This window comes from Leptopilina heterotoma, unplaced genomic scaffold, assembly GCF_015476425.1.
Source record: "Leptopilina heterotoma isolate Lh14 unplaced genomic scaffold, ASM1547642v1 Lhet_23, whole genome shotgun sequence".
Classification (NCBI taxonomy): Eukaryota; Metazoa; Arthropoda; class Insecta; order Hymenoptera; family Figitidae; genus Leptopilina; species Leptopilina heterotoma.
In genome coordinates this window covers 616,954-639,654 of record NW_025110948.1, presented here as the reverse complement: position 1 = coordinate 639,654, position 22,701 = coordinate 616,954, and the positions used below count along the sequence as shown (strand labels likewise).

The 22,701-nt window shown below is 22.1% G+C and overlaps 1 protein-coding gene across 3 annotated transcripts in view; it reads left to right on the top strand.

Annotated features, from left to right (window-relative positions):
• Positions 1–22,701, top strand: part of LOC122502460 (furin-like protease 2) — a 381,086-nt gene that overhangs the window by 29,726 nt on the left and 328,659 nt on the right. For all 3 annotated transcript variants that reach the window (XM_043612526.1, XM_043612524.1, XM_043612525.1), the window contains one exon: positions 11,720–12,311. In XM_043612526.1, the coding sequence (XP_043468461.1) occupies positions 12,126–12,311 (186 nt within the window). In that variant the 5' untranslated portion in view covers positions 11,720–12,125. The remainder of the gene's footprint in view (positions 1–11,719; positions 12,312–22,701) is intronic.

Sequence of the window (22,701 nt, the reverse complement as noted above, 5' to 3'; positions counted from 1 at the left end):
AAAATAAGTTATTATTTTATAGTTTGATTAAACTTTAAAATAAATCTTAATTTTACGCTTTTGGTACTTTCAAATTGTTAACAACAAATATAAAAATTGCGGCAGGCTGCAAGATTACTTTCTATTTGAAAAGATGGAATAAAATTGAACTTTCCAGTTTTAATAATATTCAAATGCGTCTGACTTCAATAAATAATTTTTTTCACATTTTTGGGGGATAAGAATTAGAATACTCTCTGCACTATATAAATATTGAATAATTTTTCAATTTCGCTGTTGTAATATTCTATCCCTTAAATCAATTTCATCACATGTGTTGAAATTAATTTTCATGAGAGGGCAAAAAAAAAAAAAAAGAAATATGTAGGGTCCAGTATTATTTTTCTATGAAAAATGTTAAAAAAACAGAAATCTATCTGATTTCCATAAGCGATTTATTCTATTTTGTTACAAGCGCACATCTTTCTCTTTCTTTGACGATATATACGAATTTCCTCTCTCTCTATATATATAGGCACACATATCATCAATTTGAAGCTCGTAAAACCGTAACGGAAAGTGGAACCGACCCTCTTTTGCCATTTACTTGTTTCATGTCCCGGGGTATTTGTAAACGATCGGTCACTTTCTGCTTTGGAAGACAAATGTCCCATTGCCCTCGTTGCTTCATTCAATGATCAGTATATGCTTATTCTTCATAACTTGTATTGACATTGTCAGTTTTTATGTCACGCGATATCAAATGATGAATACTCTTTTGTCACGTCCTTGTAATAATATCCACTTTTGAAATGACAGTGATTATTCATAAGAAGCATTTTGTTTACTTCTCTTTCTCTCTCTCTCTCTCATTATACAGACCACATTATATCATATTCCAATATATAGAAATGAATGAAAATTAATTTCAAGGTTTCTGTTTTTTCATTTTTTTTGTACATGTTTCTTTTTTTCCTTTTTTTTTTTTTGAGTTTTTCTAGATAAGCTTTGTTATTAATTGGCCTATAGGATACGGTCAATTGGAAAATATTCTGCAATCTTTTTTTATAATATGAAAGAAAAAAATGTACATTGAGATGAAGCAACGACCCTCAATCCATTTAAATCCCAACGTTTAATTAATTAGCATTTCTAATGTACGACTCATTTTTAAAACATGAATCTTACTCTGGTTCTACCAGTCTAATTATGTTCCCTCATTTGCCTAATTAATTCATACTTGTTAAATAATTAAAGTGAATTTTAATAGAAGACCTTCTTTGTAACTATAAAAAATTTTTTCACGCTGATTTTTTTTTAGTGCATTTATATCTTTCTTTGAAAGAAATTTCAGAATCGTTTAAATGGGTTGCTTTATTAATTTTTTGAGATTAAAAGAAAATTTAATATTTTTTTAATGCTGTGAAGAAGTTTACTTTTTAATGGAATTAAAAAATTTCTATGGGATTTCTTTGCAATAATCTCTCTCAAGTAATTTCTTTTTGTGTGCGTTTTTTTTCTATATTTAATCCCTTTTTTAATCTTATTGCAAATTTTTTTCTTTTTTTCCTTCATCCCATCGCTCAACATAGTGGAAAAATATTTTTCTCTCTGATGTTTGTGCAGAATATATAGCAGAGAATTTTTTGTTCAATGTCGAAGGTGGGTTTGTTTAATTTATTGCATAATTTCGTTTCTTTTCACATCTCATTAAAACGATTACGTAGAACGCAAGTATGTAGGTAATTGGAATTGCGTACAATTTTCTTTCAATTGAAAATATTGTATTGATTTACTCCAATTTCAATATAGGCATTCTCCTCCCTTCTATTTTATCGCCTCTCTGGTTAAAGTGGAACAAATAAATAGAGGGGAATTAATTAAAAATGAAAAATATAAGAAATCCTTGCAAATTTTCAACTCACTTTAATAATGATTGTTTATGAAAAAATACATTTTGTGTTAGTTTTAAATTTTTAAAACTAAAAATTAGTTAATGATTGTTATTAATTCATTTAGTAAATGAATTTGCACTAATTTTTTAAAAATTCTCGCCAAAATTTCAATTATCTTTAGAAATATTAAAATTCTTCTTCGAAATTCAATTATTTTCGAAAATTTTTAATAAAATTCGCGGCTGAATTTCAATTATTTTCAAAAAATTTCCTCAATTCAATGATTTTCAATGTCTATTAATTTTTAATAAAATTTTCAAAAGAATTCAATTATTTAAAAAAAAAATTAATTAAATTCTATACGCAAAGATTTAATTATTTTCAAAAATAATAAAAATTTCATAGAAATTCAATTATTTACAAATTTTATATAAATTTTTTCGCAATAAATTCAATTATTTTTATAAATAATAAAACTGTTCTTAGGATTTTAATTATTTCCATAAATAATACAATTGTTCTTAAAATTTTTTTTTAAATTCTTTATCAAAATTCAATTTTAAGAAATATTGAATTTTTCAGTATTTTTATTTATTTTTATATTTTAATAATTGAATTTTTGTAAAATTTTGTACAAAAAATATATTTCAAAATTAATTTTATAGTCAAAATTTTAGGCAATATTTAAATATTAAAAGCATTATAGCATGAATTTTTAGAAATAATTGAATTTTGAAAAGGTTTGAAATTAAAATCTTTGAAAATCTAAATTTGCAAACAAATGATTGCAGAAATTAAATTATTTTCAAAAGTAATAAAATTCTTCGCAGAATTTCAATTGTGTTAAAAAATTATTAAAAAAATTCTGTTAAAGTTACAATTTTTTTTTTTAAATTACTAAACTTTCTCTCGGAAATTCAACTATTTTCAAAAAATTTAATAAAATTCTTGTCAAAATTTCAATTATTTTCAAAATTTTTCCTCAATTCAATGATTTTCAATATCTTACTATTTTAGTAAAATTTCCCAAAGAAATTCAGTTATATTTGTAGTTTTTATTATCTAATGTATATTTTAATTGAAGAATTTACAAATAATTGAAATTTCGTAAAATTGGATTGTAAACAAATGGATTTGATAATTTTCAAAGAACTTTTTCAAAAATTATTAAAAATAATTGATTTATGAAAAAATTCGAGTTAAAAACATTAAAAAAATTGAATTTTGGAGAAGTTACAAAATTATAGCAGAAATTCGATTATTTTAAAAAATTTTAATAAAATTCTTAGCAAAATTCCAATTATTCAATTCAATTCAATTATTTAGAAATTTGTTGATAAAATTCTTGAATAGAATTGAAGTTAAAAAAACATTCAATTATTCAATAAATTATTTATTTTTGTATTTAAATTATTGAATTCTAGTAGACTTTTCTAATAGAAAATTGATTTAAAAATGAATTTCAGTTAAAATTTTACATTATAATTGAATATTAAAATAATTACAGCCAGAGTTTTTAGAAATAATTGAATTTTGGAAAGGTTTCTAAATTGAAATCTATGAAAATCTGCGTTTTTCATATTTTTAAGTAACAATTCTGCAGAATTAATTTTTTTGAAAAAGTTTAATTGAATTGTTTTTAAAAATTATTTGTGATTTTTATTTATTAATGTATATTTACTTAAAGAATTTACGAATAATTAAAATTTCACAAAATTGAATATTGTAAAGAAATGATTTTTAAAATTCTTAAAGCACTTTTTCAAAAATTATTAAAAAAAATGGATTTATGAAAAAATTAGAGTTAAAAACACTAGAACAATTGAATTCTGGAGAAGTTACAAATTATTGCAGAAATTCAATTTTTTTTTCAAAAATTTCAAAAAATTTCAATTATATTTTCAAATATTTTCCTCAATTCAATTATTTATTTTTGTATTTAAATAATTGAATTTTGAAATTAATTCTTTTAACCCTCCATCCGTCACACCTTTTTTTGTAACGCGATCCGTGGCAGGTGAGGAAAATTCTCACCTTCATAAATTAGTCAAAACTTGTTGTAAAACGCCAAATTTTTGTTTGAATGTTCATTAGAATTTCTAAACAACCTATTGACAGTAAAATTAACTTTTATTTTCTGTTAATTATTAAAATAAAAAATTAATGACAAATGAAATCGAGTATACGCGGTCAGTCGCATGGTGAGAAGTTTCCTCACTTTGCGTCAAAAATCCCCGACATTTGCTGCTTTCAAATTCAATAACAAAGAAATTAAAATATAAAAAAACACAACAATTGTTTTAATGTAAAGAAGAAGAGTGCTGTAAAAGGTACTGAGAATATGAAATTATAATTTTTTGTATTTTAAAAGTTATAAATACAAAATGAAACTGGGTGAGGGAAATTCTCACCATGCGACGGATGGAGGGGTAAAAAAGTTTAATTATTGTAGATTTTTTCTTGAAATTATTTAAAGTTTTTTTTTCTAATATTTATTTAATTGAAGAATTTACGAATAATTGAAATTTCATAAAATTATATATTGTAAACAAATGAATTTGAAAATTGTTAAAGAACTTTTTCGAAAATTATTAAAAATACTTGATTTAAAGAAGAATTTTAGTTGAATGAAAATTATTTCAAAGAAGTTTATAAGACATAGAAGTTAAAAATAAGAGACGAGTGAGCGGAAAATTTTCAAATGAAGTAAAATATTAATATACAGTTTATTTTAAAAATTAGAGAAAACAGGTTTCAAATATTAATATCCTTTTTAGAGAATAATTCTAGACATTATTGTTGTTGGTAGACTCGTTTTTTAAAGCCGTGTACTCGTTTTCTTGTGATGAATACTACATATGTGCATTTGCTACAAAAAAAAAAAAAAAAAACTACTCTTTTGAACCTGGCTGAAATTCGAGAGCTAAAGTTTCATTTCACAAATGTTAATTCCCAAGAGTACAAATACGTCCAACTTTATGCAAATTATCAAAAACCTTTTCATCATTTTCAGCGACAGATTCGAATCGAGAGAGAATTAGATGATCTTAAATTATTGTGACATGGTCATATAGACCATGAGTGAGATATAGAGAGAGAGTATATATTATACGATTCACAGAGTTAAATTGAAATTTTATTTCCATATTTCACTATATTATTTTTTTAGATGCTGTTTTTTATTATTTTATAAGGATCAAATGAATATTCACTCTATTCAGTGTGTCTTTCATATATTTATTTCGGTGACGTGCGTATACAATAAAATCGCTTTGAAGCCAAACTAAAATATTTTGCCTTTGACCCAACTTTTAATGATAAAAATTTATTAAAAAGGGAATAATTTCTTTGTCCTAATTTCAATTATTATCAAAAATAAAATGCATTTTACTTATTTCAATGATTTTCAATATCAACTATTTGAATAAAATTTCCCAAAAAGAATTTAATTCTTTTAAAAAATTTTTTAATAAAATTTTATGCAAACATTTAATTATTTTTAGAAATAATAAAAATTTCACACGAATTCAATTATTTTCATAATAAATAATAAATTTTTTTTAAGGAATTCAATTATTATTTGGATAAAAAATAATTAAAAATTCTAGATTCATAAGGAAAAATAATGCAAAATAAATAAATTTTCTATTTCTTAATCACAGTTGTTTAACAATTTTCTAATTTTCCTTAGAAGTAAAGAACAAAAATTTTGCATAATTTTAATTTGACAAAACATAATAATTAACAAAATTAAAGTCTTTTAATGAAAAGAAGTGAAAAAAATTCTGATGATTTCTATTTGTCTTTACAATTTTGAATTAATTATAAATTTAATTTAATTGTTTTATAAATTTTAATTCTATAATTAAAAAGAAAAAAAGTGTCGACTTTGATAATTTACATTTAGAAATGTAATAGCGTAGAATTTTTTTTTGTTCGACAAGTTATTAAACGAAGTTGTTGTCAAGTGTTTCTTTATTTGGTTAATTAGCCGAATATCGTCTTTCGCCAATGCGGTCATATCTATCGCCGATCAGTTAAAATGATTTCTCGCCTCCCGTGCAGAAATCGCCACTTTTGTTCCCGATTACCGCCCTGGCCCCGGTCGGGATTTCATGATCTGGCCCCGACTTCGTGGCCCCGACCAGGACCAGACCGGGTTTGCCCAAGGATCTACAAACAGCGCACAATGGGATTTTTTTTACAATTTACTGTTCAAAACTGTCTACAGCCTACAATTCTTAACCGGTTTCAGTATTCTTTATTTTAAATTAAAGGCGAATAAATTCTTAAGACATCCCTTAAGGTCAATTTTTTAGTTCTTAATTGTTTATAATTTTTATTTTCAATCAAAGTTAACAAATTAATACAATTTTTCAAAAAAGGAGGCTTATTTTCTTATTCCGTTGCTGCATATGATCTGAATCAGTTCAAATTAATACAATATGACCACCATATAATTAATAAAACAGAAAGTAATTTATATCAATTGTTATAAACAATATTAATTAACAAATAGTTAACTTTGATTTCTTTCCACTAAAAAATGTTTTTTTTACCTTTTCTTTTTAATTTAAGTTCATTTAAAGAATATTTGCCCTTTTTGATTATAAAATAACTTATTTAAATTGTTATAAACAATATTAATTAACAAATAGTTAACATTGATTCCTATTCCACTAAAAATTTTTTTTTCACATTTTCTTTTTAATTTAAGTCTATTTAAAGAATATTTGTCCTTTTTGATTAAAAAATAACTTATTTAAATTGTTATAAACAATATATTAAATAACAAATAGTTATGTAACTTATGCTCCTGTCCACCAAAAAAATTTTTTTTCACGTCTACTTTTTAATTTAAGTTCATTTTAAAAATATGTGTCCTTTTTGTTTAAAAAATAACTTATTTAAATGGTTACAAATAATATTAATTAACAAATAGTTAATTTTTGTTCCTTTCCACCAAAAATTTTTTTTTCACGTTTACTTTTTTATTTAGATAATGTTAAAAGACCACGGATATATAATATTAAATATTTAAATAAGTTATATTATAAGCAAAAAAGACATATATTCTTTAAAAGAACCTAAGTAAAAAAGAAAATTTGCAACAAAAATTTTCTGTTGGACAGGATCATAAGTTAACTATTTGTTAATTAATGTTGTTTATGACAATTGAAATATATTACTTTATGGGTTTTTAATTGTCTGCTGGTAATATTGGATTAATTTGAACTGATTTAGAGCATGTGCAGTAACGGAATAAGAAAATAAACGTCCGTTTTTAAAAAATTGTGTTAATTTGTTAACTTTGATTGAAATTTGAAAATAAAAATTATAAACAATTAAAAACTCAAAAATTGTCCTCGAGGGATGTCTTAAGAATTTATTCTCCTTTAATTTAAAACAATAGGACAAACGCACCAATTGTCGAAGGTGAACCATTTGTCGATGTTATCATGGTGATAACCAAAAATATTGCCTAAAATGTTAAATTTTTTTGTGGTTATAATATTAACATATTATTTTTGACATTTATAACTCTTAAAAACTCTTAATTGTTTTTCACACTTAAATTGAAATTCCATGTTTAAGGCAAAAAAATAAATTATTATTAATTAATAATTTTTAGTATTATTGTGAATTATTAATAATGAAAAAATTTTTATTATTTTAAAAAATAGTTAAATTATAAATAATATAGAATAAATAATTAAATTAACAATTTTTACCATATTATTATGATAAACATATTAATTTATATATATATATATATATATATATATATATATATATATATATATATATATATATATATATATATAACATACATTTTTAATAATTTTTCTATAAATAAATATGATACAGTCAATTTATTATGATAACACTGTATATAACGGTCCCATGATTCAAAAGGAAGTTTAAGCGAGGTCGCTTCCAAGCTTGCGTGGCTATGCGGTATGTGTATTCGACTTGCGTCCTCGAGGTCTAGGGTTCGGTCCCCCGTGCGTGCGATATTTTTCCGTCTTAGTTTTAAGTGTTTTGTGTATAATTCTTAATAATGTTACATAAAGTATAGGTTTAAATAATTATTAACAATAATAATAATTATAAATAATTATTAATTTAAATAAGATAGTCTGTCTAAATTAATGAAAGAAAATAAGAAAAATATTTTTTTTAAAAACTTAGTCCAATAAAAGCAATTCTAATAACTATTTACATTTTTAATGACACTCATAAAAGTTTATTTACTACAAAAATATTAATAATAATCATTAATATTGAAGTAAATACTCCCCATTCTTTAATAATCAAATAACAAGCTTTAATATAATAAAATGCAGTCAGTATTGGAATTCTACCTGGGTAGCGAAAAGATCGGGGGAAATCCCATGGCCCCGACCGGGTCCCGACAGGGCGGCCAGATCGGGCAAAGTGCCATGGCCCCGGTCAAAATTTCTGCACGGGCTCGTTTGATACACAATAGCCGTTGTGATGATGATCAACTGCTGCGGGACGTTTCAGAATTACGTCCAAACCCTCCTCTCGCAACACCAAATACCGTTATAATACGATTATGACGAAATACAAAAACTGGAAAAATTCGATTTATATATTAATCAGTGACATAAATTCATTAATTTTTGGATTATAATTACAACTTTCATTCTAACAAGCACCCACCCGCAGTAACTTACATTTTTCACTTTTGTTGCATCTTACGATTCGCAAGTAATAATATATCGTTGAATTCAATTATCAATTAATTTCATTAGAATTAATTTTAAACAATTAAAATTTTTGAAAAATTTTAATAATTCAAATTCTTCTGAAATTAGTTGAATTTTTTTAATATAAGTATTTAATTAATTATTGAAAATAATGGATTTATAGAAGAATTTAAGCTGAAAACAATAAGAAAATTTGAATTTAATTATTCAAAAAACATTTGATAAAATTCTACCCAAACATTTAATTTTTTTTATAAAATAATAAAAATTTCACAGGAATTCAATTATTTACAAATTTTTTATAAATTTCTTCTTCGCAATAATTAAATTATTGTCATACATAATAAAATATTAACAGATGAGATTTAATTACTTTCGTAAATCATAAAATTCTTTTTAGGAACTGAATTATTTTCATAAACAATAAAACTCATTGCAGAATTTTAATTTATTTTTAATACAATTTGAATCAAATTTCTCGAAAAATGTAATTATTCTTAAAAATTTTATTAAAATTCTTGTTAAAGTTTAAATTATTTTCAAAAATCTTTCTTTATTCAATGATTTTCAATATCGACTATTTTTATAAAATTTTCCAAAAGAATTTAATTATTTAAAAAAAATTTTGATAAAATTCTTCGCAAACTTTCAATTATTTTCAAATTTCACAGAAAATCCAATTATTTTCGAAAAATTTTAATGAAATTCTTTGGCAAAATTTCAATTATTGTCAAAAAATTTCCTTAATTCAGTGATTTTTAATATCGACTATTTTAATAAAATTTTACAAAAGAATTTAATTTTTCGAAAAAAATTTCACAGGAATTCAATTATTTGCAAATTTTTAATAAATTTCTTCACAATAATTCAATTATTTTCATAAATAATCAAATATTTTACAGGGATTCAATTATTTTTAATACAATTTTAATCAAAATCGTCGAAAAATGTAAATATTCTTAAAAATTTAATTGAAATTTGTCAAAAGATTTCAATTGTTCAATTTTAAGAAATATTCAATTATTAAATACATTATTTATTTTTGTATTTAAATAATTTAATTCTCGTAGAATTTTAGTTGAAATTTTAGATAACAATAATTGAATATTAAAAGCAGAATGGAATGAATTTCTAGAAATAATAGAATTTTGATATTTAAATAGTTATTAAAAATTTTAGATTTACAGAAGAATTTTAGTTGAAAACAATTAAAAAAATTGAATTTTGGAGAAGTTACAAATAATTGCAGAAATTCAATTATTTTCAATAGTTATAAAATTCTATGCAAACGTTTAATTATTTAAATAAATTGACATAAATAATAAAAATTCTCCAGAAATTCAATTCTTTATAAATTTTTTATAAATTTCTTCGCAATAATTCAATTATTTAAAAAAATCAATGTTTTTACAGGATTCAATAATTTTTAATAAATTTTTAATCGAATTTCTAGAAAAATGAAATTATTCTTAAAAATTGTATTAAAATTCGTCAAAAGAATTTAATATTTAAACATTTTTTTAATTAAATTTTTTAATAAGATTTAATTTTTTGAGAAACATTGAAATATTTAATAAATTATTTATTTTCTTTCTTAAATAATTAAAATTCTCGTAGAATTTTTGAATAAAAATTTATTTAAAAATGAATTTCAGTTAAAATTTTACATAATAATTGAATATATTAAAAGCCTTAATGTTAATGAGTGAATTTTTAGAAATAATTAAATTTTGAATAGATTTCATAATTTTAATTATTAATTTTGCAAAACTAATTATTTGATTCAATTAATTGAAATTATTTGATTCAAATAATTTTTATTTGGATCGAATAAATATTTATTTGCTTCAAATAACTTGAATTGTTTGAATCACATTTATTTGAATCAAATAAATCTTTAATTGGGTCAATTAAATAAATTAATTGACTCTAATAAATAAATTTATCCAATACAAATAATGAGTTATTTAAAACAATTAACTTATTTATTTCACTTCAAAAAACTAATTGGATATTTGATATAAATAAACATTATTTGATACAATTAATTTATTTTATAGCTTCAAGTAAACTAAATTATTTTAATTCAAATAATGCATTATTCAATGCAAATATATTATTTAATACAAATTGAGATTTATTTAAATAAAAAATTTTGGTTTTGATGCAAATAAATTTTGTATTTGGACTAAATAATGAATTATTTGACGCAATTAAAAAATTTTTTTATTAAATTAAAGAATTAAAAGAATTATTTATGATGAATAATTGAATATTTGATACAAATAAATGTTTAGTTACTTTACAAAAATTATTTTATTGATGTAAATAAATATTTAATTGAATTAAAAATCATGGATTATTGAGTCAAATAATTTTCATAATTGATTTAAAGCAATATTTAGTAGATCGTCTTTTTTCCCTTTTTGAAATAATCATTTACTAAATTTTGAAACTCCCAAAGTCTTTCAGTGTATTCTTGAATGGTGATGAGATGATAGTTTTAAATATATCCTAAAAGTAGAATACGCCTTTTTTTTACGATATAAAGAAAATAGTTTCTTTTGAGTAAAATTGAAAGCTCTTGTATTCTTTGTCAATTTGACTTTGAACGTACAATGATTGTGTGTATAAAAGTTTCGATATTGCTGAAGGCGTCGGAAAGTCGCTCTCTTGTTTTGCGAAACTATCGCGTGTTTCCGCTTTATATCCGAATCAGCTCGCGCACACACCAGAAAGGCAAAATTAGATTACGAGTTTTCTCCCAGTTCTTCGCACGTCCTTCCGCATTCACCAGAAAGCTCCGATTCCGAGTTCTCACTAGAGAAGCGGAAGCGGCTGAAATTTTAACGCGTTTACGAGTAACACCAACACACACCCATATATATATTTCTCTGCTCTAACTCTCTTGATATCCTCGGATTGAGTTTCGCTTTAACCCTTTTCTCCATCCTTTTATTTATTTCTTTCATTCTTTCTTTCTTTCTTTCTTTCTTTCTCTCTTTTACTCTTTCTCATTCCTTAACCAGAAAAGACAATCGAAAATCTTTCGATTTCAAAAAGAAAGTACAGAAAACTCAACTATATATATATTTTTTCTTTTTCTTTCAGATAAGACGCTTAAAATCCCCACCCGAAGTCAGAAAGTATAGCATCGACCAAAAATTTCGACGTGCGATAGGAACAAAAGGGAATAAATAAATGATTGCCTCGTCTTTTATTTCTTAAATAAAAAAAGATAAATCTTGAAGAAATAAAAAAGAAAAAAAAGGTTTTTGAACAAAGACCAGTATACGAATGTTCACGAGAACTCGGCAAAGTGGTCATGTGGATACGTTAAATACAAGGATCGATATTATTGAATACGAGAGAAGGACGGTGAAATTTCCGAACGATTCTCTCTCATCATTTTGGTGAAATTCTCAAAGCCAATTAGCGTCATTGTCACGATTGTGAAGTGAAACGAAAAGTAATCGGTGAGGAATCTTGAGAGTTTCCAAAGAGTCTCTTTCAAGGTATGATGAACCCCAGAGTGTCTTTACTCTGGCTTGGGATTTTGTTGGTTGTCTCAGCGGATCCGGAACCAGAGCCACGACCTCGACCAAAACCAATTTACACACAGGATTTTGTTGTTCATGTGCCTGCTGGAAAAAAAGTTGCCACTGCCATTGCTGAGAAACATGGATTTCAATTTCAAGGACAGGTGAGTTTTTTTTCCAATTAATTTCATTTATGTGTCGCGAAAAATCATAATTTTCATCTATAACGTGCGGGTACGTTGAAGTTGAAAGTTTTACCAAAAGGAAACACAATTTAAAATTCCCAACTATAAGAAGCTTGCTGTGTAATCTAGCTGCAATATTGCATAGTATGCTTGCTGCAAGCTTGCAGCAATATTGTGGTAAAATTTCCGCAAGCTTACATGAAGCTTGCTTCCAGATTGCCGAAAGCTTACAGCAAAGAATTTTATTTCACATTTATTCCTGAGATTTTACTGAAAGGTTCGGTAAAACTGGGAATTTTCAACGCTCACAAAAAAAAATTTACCGCTCCTCATTTTGTAAACTAAAAACCTTTAACCTGGAAAACCTGGAAATGTCAGGGAATTTTATAAACCTTAAAAAAAACCTGGAAAAGTCAGGAAATTTTTATCGAAATCCTGGAAAATTATTTTTTTTTAAAGTTATTGTCCTTATTCTTGAAATCTAATTTTTCTTAAATATTTCAAAATTAATTCAATTTTAAAAGAATTGCGTTTACCATTTTTTCTTCGCAATAATTCAATTTTCCAAAAGAATTCCATTATTAAAAAAGAAAAATTGAATAAAAATTCTACTCAAACATATTCAATTATTTTCATAAATAATAAAAATTTCAACAGGAATTCAATTATTTACAAATTCTTTATAAATTTCTTGGCAATAATTCAATTATATTTTTATAAATAATCCAATTTTTTACAGAGATTCAATTATTTTCATAAATCAGAAAACTCATCGCATAATTTCAATTATTTTTAATAAAAATTTTAATAAAATTCTTTGTAGAAATTTAATTAATTTCAATAATTTATGAAAATTCAATTATATTTTCAACAATTTTGATGAAATTCTTTTTAAAAATCATTATTTTGAAAAATTTTAATAAAATTCCTTCAAAAAATTCAATTATTTTAAAAATTCAGATAAAATTCATTGAAACAATTCAATTATTTTTAATATGAATTGTAAAATCATTCGCAAAAATTCAATTATTAAAATATTTTCATTAATAATAAAATTCTTCGGGGGAAAAACGTTTCGGAGGAATTCAATTATTTTTAATACAATTTTAATAAGATTTCTTAAAAGAATACAATTATTTTTAAAAATATTATTAAAATTTAATTAATTTCCAGAGTTTTAATAAAAATTAAATTATCTTCAACAATTCTGATAAAATTCTTTGAAACAATTCAATTATTTTTATAAATTGGAAAATTCTTGGATCAAGAATTCGATTATTTTTGTAAATTTTAAAATTTTTTTGTGAAATTAAATTATTTTAAAAAAGTTTAATAGAATTCTTAGTAAAATTTCAATTATTTTCAAAAACATTTCTCAATTCAATCAAATTTTTTACAGGAGATTCTATTATTTTTAATTTTAATACAATTTTAAATTTTAATATAATTTCTCGAAAAATGAAATTATTCTTAAAAATTTAATTGAAATTCGTCAAAAGAATTTTAAAAAGCATTCAATATTCTTCAATAAATTATTTATTTTTTCATTTAAATAATTGAATTCTCGTACAATTTTCTAATAAAAATTTTTTTAAATATGAATTTCAGTTGAAATTTTAGATAATAATTAATTATTAAACTCTCTAAATTTGAATTAGTAAAAATGTTTTCTAATTTGAATTAGTGACAGACTTTTTGTTTTTGAATTAGCAGATTTTACTAATAAATAGTCGTTTCTACTAATTTAATAGTAAAATTTACTAATTCAAAAGCAAACAATTTGTCACTAATTCCAATTAGTAAACATTTTTACTAATCAAAATTTATAGAGAAACTATTATAGCGTGAATTTTTAGAAAAAATTGAATTTTGAGAAGGTTTCAAATTATAATCTTTCAATGTTTGAATTTCTTATACTTTTAACTAAAAGTTATGATGATTTAATTTTTTTGAAAAAGTTTAAATGGATTTTTTTTAAGTTATTTGAAGTTTTTATTGTCTAATATATATTTGATTGAAGAATTTCCGAATAAGTTCAAAAATTTTAAAGAATTCTTTTCAAAATTAAAATAATAAAAATTTCACATGAATTCAATTATTTACAAATTTTTTTATAAATTTTTTTGCAATTCTTCAATTATTTTCATAAATAATAAAATAATAAAATAAAAAAATAATAAAAATAATAAATAATAAAATAACATAAATAATAAAATAATAAAATAATAAAATAATAAAATAATAAAATAATAAAATAATAAAATAATAAAATAATAAAATAATAAAATAATAAAATAATAAAATAATAAAATAATAAAATAATAAAATAATAAAATAATAAAATAATAAAAAAATAAAATAATAAATAATAATCCTAAATAATAAAATTTTTTTGTAGGAATTTAATTACTTTTATATTAAATAATAAAACTTATCGCAGAATTTCAATTATCTTTATAAATATTAAAATTCTTCTCTAAAATTCAATTATATTAAAAAAAATTTTTTAAATTCTTTGAAAATTTTTAATTATTCTCAAAAATTTTAATAAAATTTTTTGGCAAAATTTCAATTATTTTCAAAAATTTTGATTAGTACCAGCTTCGTTTTTCAAAGACAAATTTTTTCTGAGTCGGAAATAAATTCTAAAAAAGTTCTAAGTATCTTCGTGTTTCTCAAAAAGCTCTTCTTCAATAAAAAAGCTCCAATTTATTAAAAAAAAATTTGTTAAAAAAAATTTTGTCCATAAAATTCTTTATGAGAATTGAATTTTAAGAAACATTCAATTATTCAAATAAATTATTTATATTTGTATTTAAATAATTGAATTCTCGTAGAATTTTATAATAAAAATTGATTTAAAAATGAATTTTAGTCAAAAAACTACTAATTCTGTCTCAGATTTAGAGAGTCGATTAGGGTCTATTATTATTATTATTCAAATAGACTAGAAAATTAAAAAAAAATTTTAAAAACTTTTATTTATATTTATATTTCAAATGAAGATGGAAAAGTCTTTCTAAAGCGCAGAACGCACAAAATTTATTATCATCCATCATTCATCGCTTGGATTTTTGATAGATTATAAAAATATAAACAAGTTTTTTAGTCGCGAAAATTCAATGAATCTGCTATCGTAAAGATCAATCATAAATCTCGATGAATTGTAAAAGAGAATATATTGGGAAAGGTTATTTTTAATTTTAGAATGAAATTCATTTTAAAATCCGTTGAATTGTCTGCATAGTTTTTTAAAAATTCAAAACAAAAGTCGATTCATTTTTAATTCAATTAATTTATTTTTAACTGGTGTGTATTTATTATGAATATATAACAAATGAGTATAATAAAGCGATAAGAAATAGAATTTTCCATTATATTATTACACAATATGATTAACTGCTATGTCGGCAAACTTGTGAAAGAATTGGAAATTTCTATTTTATTTTTACTAATTAGAGAATGTTATGAATAGGAAACACGAAAACATTGCTTTGTTTCATTTCTTATGACGATGGTATATTGTATATTTACAATTTACATAATTGAACGTAATTTTTTATATTTAAACAACAATTTAATTAAATGGAGTCCTTTTTATGGATTATGGAGTCCTTAAAATAGTAAATTTATTTTTATCTCCATTTTCTTGAAAACTTTTGAAAATGTGACTATCAAATTTTAATATCTTTGAAAGTGCATCAGATTTTCGAACTTTAAAATGTCCGAACCAATATGTCGAATAAAATTAAAAAATTCACTTTTCCAATAGTTTTTCCTTTATATTCAAACACTTTTTATTTACAAATTTTCTTTCTCAGGGATTTTTTCGGTTGCAAAATTAGAAATTTAAGATTTTTTAGATTATTAGTTGATTTTCAGATTTTTAGATTTTCACTAACTTTAAGGTTTATACATATGTATATACATTTTTTTATAACAAACAAATTTAGTTTTTATTCTTTATTACGAAAATTACAAAAAAGCATCGCTAATAAGTATTCTATTTTTAGAAATATTATAAGAAAATTGATAAAAACAAGAGAGTTGTAAAGTTTTTTTTTCAAATATGTATTACGTAAATAATAATAGTAATTATTATTATTAGTTATTTCAAATATCATTATATAAATAAATGTGCGTATACGTTTATAAAAAAACTATGCATTTATGTATATTTTAAATTAGAAATTTTTTTCTCTTCATAAATTACCTCTGGAAAAATAAATTTTTTTTTAAATATTCATTCTATGTAAATAAATTCACTGTATGTGAATAAATAGGTGAAGTAAAGTTATAAACGTCTAATAGTTATATCTGCATATAAGTTATTTTATTTGTATGTAAAGAAAGTTACAAATCAATTTCCATTTGTTTTTAATTGTAATTCTTTTACAGTTCTTATCAGAATTTTTTAAAATTATTTTCAAATTTTTCAAATTAAAAAAAAAATTTCTTTCTAAGTATAAAAAACTAAAAAAAAAATTTTTTTTTGTAGAAATATTTTTAAAATTGTAGCAAAAATTCAAAAAATTTGAATAAAATTCTTTAAAATGATTCAATTATTTTCACAAATTTTTCGTAGTTCAATGATTTTTAATATCTACTATTTTAATAAAAAATTTTCCAAAAGAATTGAATAATTTTAAAAAAATGTTTATAAAATTCTTCACAAACTTTCAATTATTTTCATGAAAAAAAAAAATCTCACAGAAATTCTATTATTTAAAACAGAATTTTCCTAATATTTTAGGAAAAAAGTCAATTATTTAAATAGATTTTTATAAAATTCTTCGCAAGCTATAAATTATTTTTATAAACAATAAAATTCTACTCAGGAATTCAATTATTTTTTTAAATATTAATAATAATCGTTGAAAGAATTCAATTATTTTTATAAATATTAAAACTCATCGCAGGATTCCAATTATTTTTAATACAATGAATTTTGAAATAAATTCCGCGAGAAATGCAACTATTTTTAAAAATTTTAATAAAATTCTTTAGAAGAATTCCATTATTTAAAAAAAAAAAAATTAATGAAATTCTTTATAATAATTGAATTATTGTCAATTATTTAAAACACAATTTTCATAAAATTTTTTGAAAAAAAAATCATTTCTTTACAGAAGATTTTTTTTAAATTCTTCTCAAGAATGTAATTATTTTAAAAACTTTATTAAATTTCGGTGACAAAAATTTAATTATTTTCATAAATAATAAAAATTTCCCAGGAATTTAACTATTTACAAATTTTTTATAAATTTCTTCGCAATAATTCAATTATTTGCATAAATAATAAAATTTTTTACAGACTTTCAATTAATTTCATGAATTTTAAAACTCATCACAGAATTTCAATTATTTCTAATACAATTTTAATAAAATTCCTCGAAAAATGTAATTATTCTTAAAAATTTTATTAAAATTTGGCAAAAGAATTTAATTATTTAAAAATTTATTGATAAAATTCTTTATGAGAATTAAATTTTAAGAAACATTCAAATATTCAATAAATGATTTATATTTGTATTTAAATAATTGAATTCTCGTAGATTTTTGTAATAAAAATTTTTTTAAAATGAATTTTAGTTAAAATTTTAGATAATAATTGAATATTATAAGCATTATATCATGAATTTTAAAAATAATTGAATTTTGAAAAAGTTTAATCGCATTTTTTTAAAAATTATTTCAAGTTTTTATTTTTTTAATATTTAATTGAAGAATTTTTGAATAATCGTAATTTTTGTAAAATTGAATTTTAAACAAATGAATTTGAAAATTCTCAAGGAACTTTTGCAAAAGTATTAAAAATAGTCCATAATAATTGAATTTTTTCGAAGAATTTTAAGGTTTTTGAAAATAATTTCATTTCTCGAAAAATTTACTTAAAACTGTATTAAAAATAATTAAAATCCTGTAAAGAATTTTATTATTTATGAAAATAATGAAATAAAATAAAATGTAATTGAATTCTTGCAAAAAATTTTTGACAAAATTACATTTTTCCAGGTATTTATTTAAAATTGTATTAAAAATAATTGAAATCATATGAAAAATTTTATTATTTACAGAAATTAATTGAAGCCTTACAACGAATTTTATTACATTATTTTAATTAATTGAATTCATGTGAAAAATTTTACTGTAAAAATAATTGAATTCATGAGAAGGATTTTTATTAAAATTTTTGGAAATAATTTAATTTTTTTAGAAAAATTTTATTAAAATTTCAATTATTATAAAACAAGAAGATATTAATCACTCCGAGTCTTCGACTCGCAGTAATTGATATCTTCATGTTTTATAATAATATTTTTTTGGTTCAGAGAAATATTCAAAATTTTTTTCTGGAAATCAGAGGAAAACAAAATTAATTTTTTTGTGGTAACCCTGCTTTTGCTACTTTTTTAAAATTAATTATCGAGTTCAAAGTCTGTATTAAAAAAAAAAACAAATCATTTTAAAAAAGAAAATATTTATTAGATATTCTCTTTCCTTATTTCAATATTATTTTTCGAAGAAAGCAAATTTAAAAAAAAGGCAAATAATTATTAGGGGATTACCTTTAGGAATGTAATAAAAGTTGAAAACTTTTCCTAATCTTTTAATACTGGAAAAAGGGGAAAATTAGCTTTGGAATGTTTTGCTGTTAATTTTATAATACCGTGAAAAATGGTCTCATTTTCCCATTTAAAATAGAATAATTTTATCCTGAAATATTATTATGCAGACGTATTTTACTTTTATTGAACTAGATTATGTATATATATATATATATATGTATATATTATTTATATAATATATAATATATAATACATTCGCAGCATTATTCATACTTTGCAACCTATTTCCGTAATTCTTCCAAAGTAAAGTTTTTCCATGTGCATTGAATATTTTTCAACTACAAAAGGGATTTTATATATGATGGGTACATTTTTCAAATAACTTTTTAATATCCCTTTGGATGAATTTTTATTTTAAATTATACACATTTCATTTTATTTTTTTTTTTTAGAAAAAAGAAACTTTTTTTTACCGACTCTATATTATTATTATTATTATTATCCATTTACTGAGGAGAGAGTAAATTAATAGAAATTGAAAACTTATTGTCTTTATAGATTTTTCTCTTCTCTCATTTGATTGAAAGCAAAGCACAAAAGTAAGGGATAGCTTTTATTTTATTTTACTCTACTACTATCTCTTCAATGATAGAGAGAAAAGTAAAGCAGCTTCCTCGTCAATCTTATACTCAATCAATGAGGGAAAAGAAACTCCACAGAGAAAAACTCCTTCATTTTAAAGAAAATCTTTTTTTTTTTTTTTTTACTTTTTCATTTGAAATTTATTGGAGATTCATATTTTTTTTCTTTTATAATAATCTTCTCGTGTGTATTTATTTTATCCACAAAGAAAAGCTTGGGGGAAAAAAAAGAATGAAATCGCTTCTTAAACCGCGAGTCGGTAATTAATCTTTGTTAAAAATATTTTCAGTTTAAAAAAAAAAAAAAATTTTTATTTTTTTAAAGTTATTTTTCTGTCTCTTTTTCTATATGATGTATAATTAATCAAAGTCTTATTAGGTGGATTTTTCTATGAATAATTTTTTTTAGATGAAAATATGTAGAAAAAAAATTGTATGTATTTTTGCTCGCGTTGAGATTGGAGAGAGAAATGTGGAGAAAAGTTCGTAACGAAGTACTGAGCGTAAATATTGAATTGCAAAAAAAAAGTGAACTATAGAATTTCTTGGAGTAAACTAACAGTGTAGAGATTGAAATAATACTAAATATAACTCGCGGTGCAATGCTTAATCAGAGTTCTATTTGATGGTGGTTGAGCGCGTGTGAACATTCAGAGATTTTCAATTTTCATTAGGGTGCTTGGGCTTTACATCTGGCAAATTATTCACTTGTAACCGGCAACAAAGAGAATATTATTCATAGGCTCGTGTGCCTCGAAGGCTTTTCACGTTTCACCGGCGCGACGGAAAATATAGAGGCTCCCCTGTAATTCTTGGGAAAATTCTCTTGAATTATTGCTATCCTGTGGATTCTTTTATATATATATGTATATATACATGAGAGAAATAGGTGTGGAATTTTATTCCGTCTATCATACATGGCAAAATCCCTTAATGAATTATGATAATGTCACTCAACTTTTTTTTTAGTATTTTTTTTATCGTGGAGTTTACTGTACGTTAAAGCTGACTTTAAAAATTTTTTTTGTCGACTTATTGGGTCCAAAATTTTGAATTTTAAAAATTTGATGCAAAATGCGTACTTTAAGAGCTTAAAAATCGATTTTTTAAATTTTCGTCCGCCATATTGTGTCCTCCATTTTGAATTTTTGAAAACTGACATCAAATTCGTAGTCATTGACTTCTAAATACCCTCGAATGTCAAGTTTCAAGTGAATTTGAATAATTTTTTAAAAAATCGTCCGCCATATTGGATCCGCCATTTTGAATTTTTGAAAACTGACATCAAATTCGTAATCAGCGACCCTAAAAACACAGGAGTAACAAAATTCAAACGAATTAAGGAGTTTTTAACATTTTTTGGTCGCCATATTGAATCCGACATTTTGATTTTTGAAAATCTGTTCAGCAAAATGCGCAATAAACGACCTCAAAAGCCAGTTTTTAAATTTTTGTTCGACATATTGAGTTCAACATTTGAAATTTTTTAAATTAATTGTAATTTTGTAAAATTTAATTGAAAATAATTGATTTTTTTTCAAGTATTGTATTAAAATTTTTTGAAAATCAACGTTTGAAGGAATTTAACTTGCAAATTTTGAAAATAATTGAATTCTTCCTAAAAATTGAATAAAAAAGCTTCAAATGTAAATTTTGAAAAATGAAAATGAAAGAATATTAGCTTCTAAAAATTATATTAAAATATTTTTGAGAAAAATAATTCTTAGAATTTTTTTGCATTCTTATTTTTTAGAATTCAATTATTTTCAATATTTTAATTTACATATTTCCGAAAATTAAAATACATGGAAAAAATAATAATATTAAAATTTTTTATATAAATATTTTTAACATAAGAAAATTAAAATTAATTTTAATTAAAATTCTTGGAAATATTATTCAGTTTTTTTTTAATTATACAAAAATTCTTTCAAGAAATTCAATTGTTTTTGAAAAATTACATTAGAATATTTTTGAAAAACTAATTCTTAGAATTGTTTTATCATAACTTTTTTAAGATTCAATTATCTTCGAACAAAGTAAATAAAATTTTTTTCAAATTTACTTTTTTAGACTTATTAAAATTAAAGAAATCATGTTCATATTTATAATTGAAATTGTTTAAAAATTTGAATATTTTTTTTCTATTTTTCAAAAATTTAATTATTTTTAAAAGATTTTAACAAATTTCAAGGGGCCGTCCATAAACTACGTCACACGATTTTGCATAATTTTTCCACCCCCCCCCCCTGCCCACGTCACAAATTTTACATGCTTTAGCGCCATTTTTTCTACAGAACGTCACAAAAATTAATTCCACCCCCCCCCCTCTAAGGCGTGACGTAGTTAATGGACGGCCCCCAATTAATTTTATAGATTTTATCAAATTTTAATTTTTGGAAAATTTTGCATTTTTCTAGATTTGAATTCGTAGAAATGTTTACTAATATGAATTAGTGATTGACTTTTTGCTTTTGAATTAGTAAATTTTACTAATAAATTAATAGAAATGACTATTTATTAATAAAATTTAATAATTCAAAAGCAAAAAGTCAGTCAGTAATTCTTAGTAAACATTTTTACTAATTCAAATTTAGAGAGAATAATTGTATATAATTAAAATTTTGTAAAATTTCAAATTTTTCAAAATTTATTTAAAAATATTTTAAAAAAATTAATTTTAAAAATTTCTTTATTGTAATTTTTTGAAAATATTCTATCTTAACAATTTAAAAAAAATGGACAGTTACAGTTACAATTACTATAAAAAATTGAATTTTTGTATTAAAATAATTGATTTCTCGAAGAACTTTCCGAAAGTTATTAAAAAAATTGATTTAGAGATAAATTTTAGTTAAAAATTGAAGAAAATAACTGAATTTTGGAAGTTGTAATTTTTAGAAGTTATTAATTATCAGAAGGTTTAAAATTAAAATTTTTTGAATTTTATTTACAATGGAAAAACAAATAAGGAGTATTTAAATATTTATTTAACAAAATTATTTAAATTTTGAATAATTGAATTTAGACTTTTTCGACTTTTTTTTATTTTTAATCGACGAAAGCGACTTTTTTTTCCCCTGAAAATCGATCCAAGGCCTGAATTCATAATCAATGACGCTAAATACCTCCGAATTTCAAGTTTCAAGCGAATCTGAA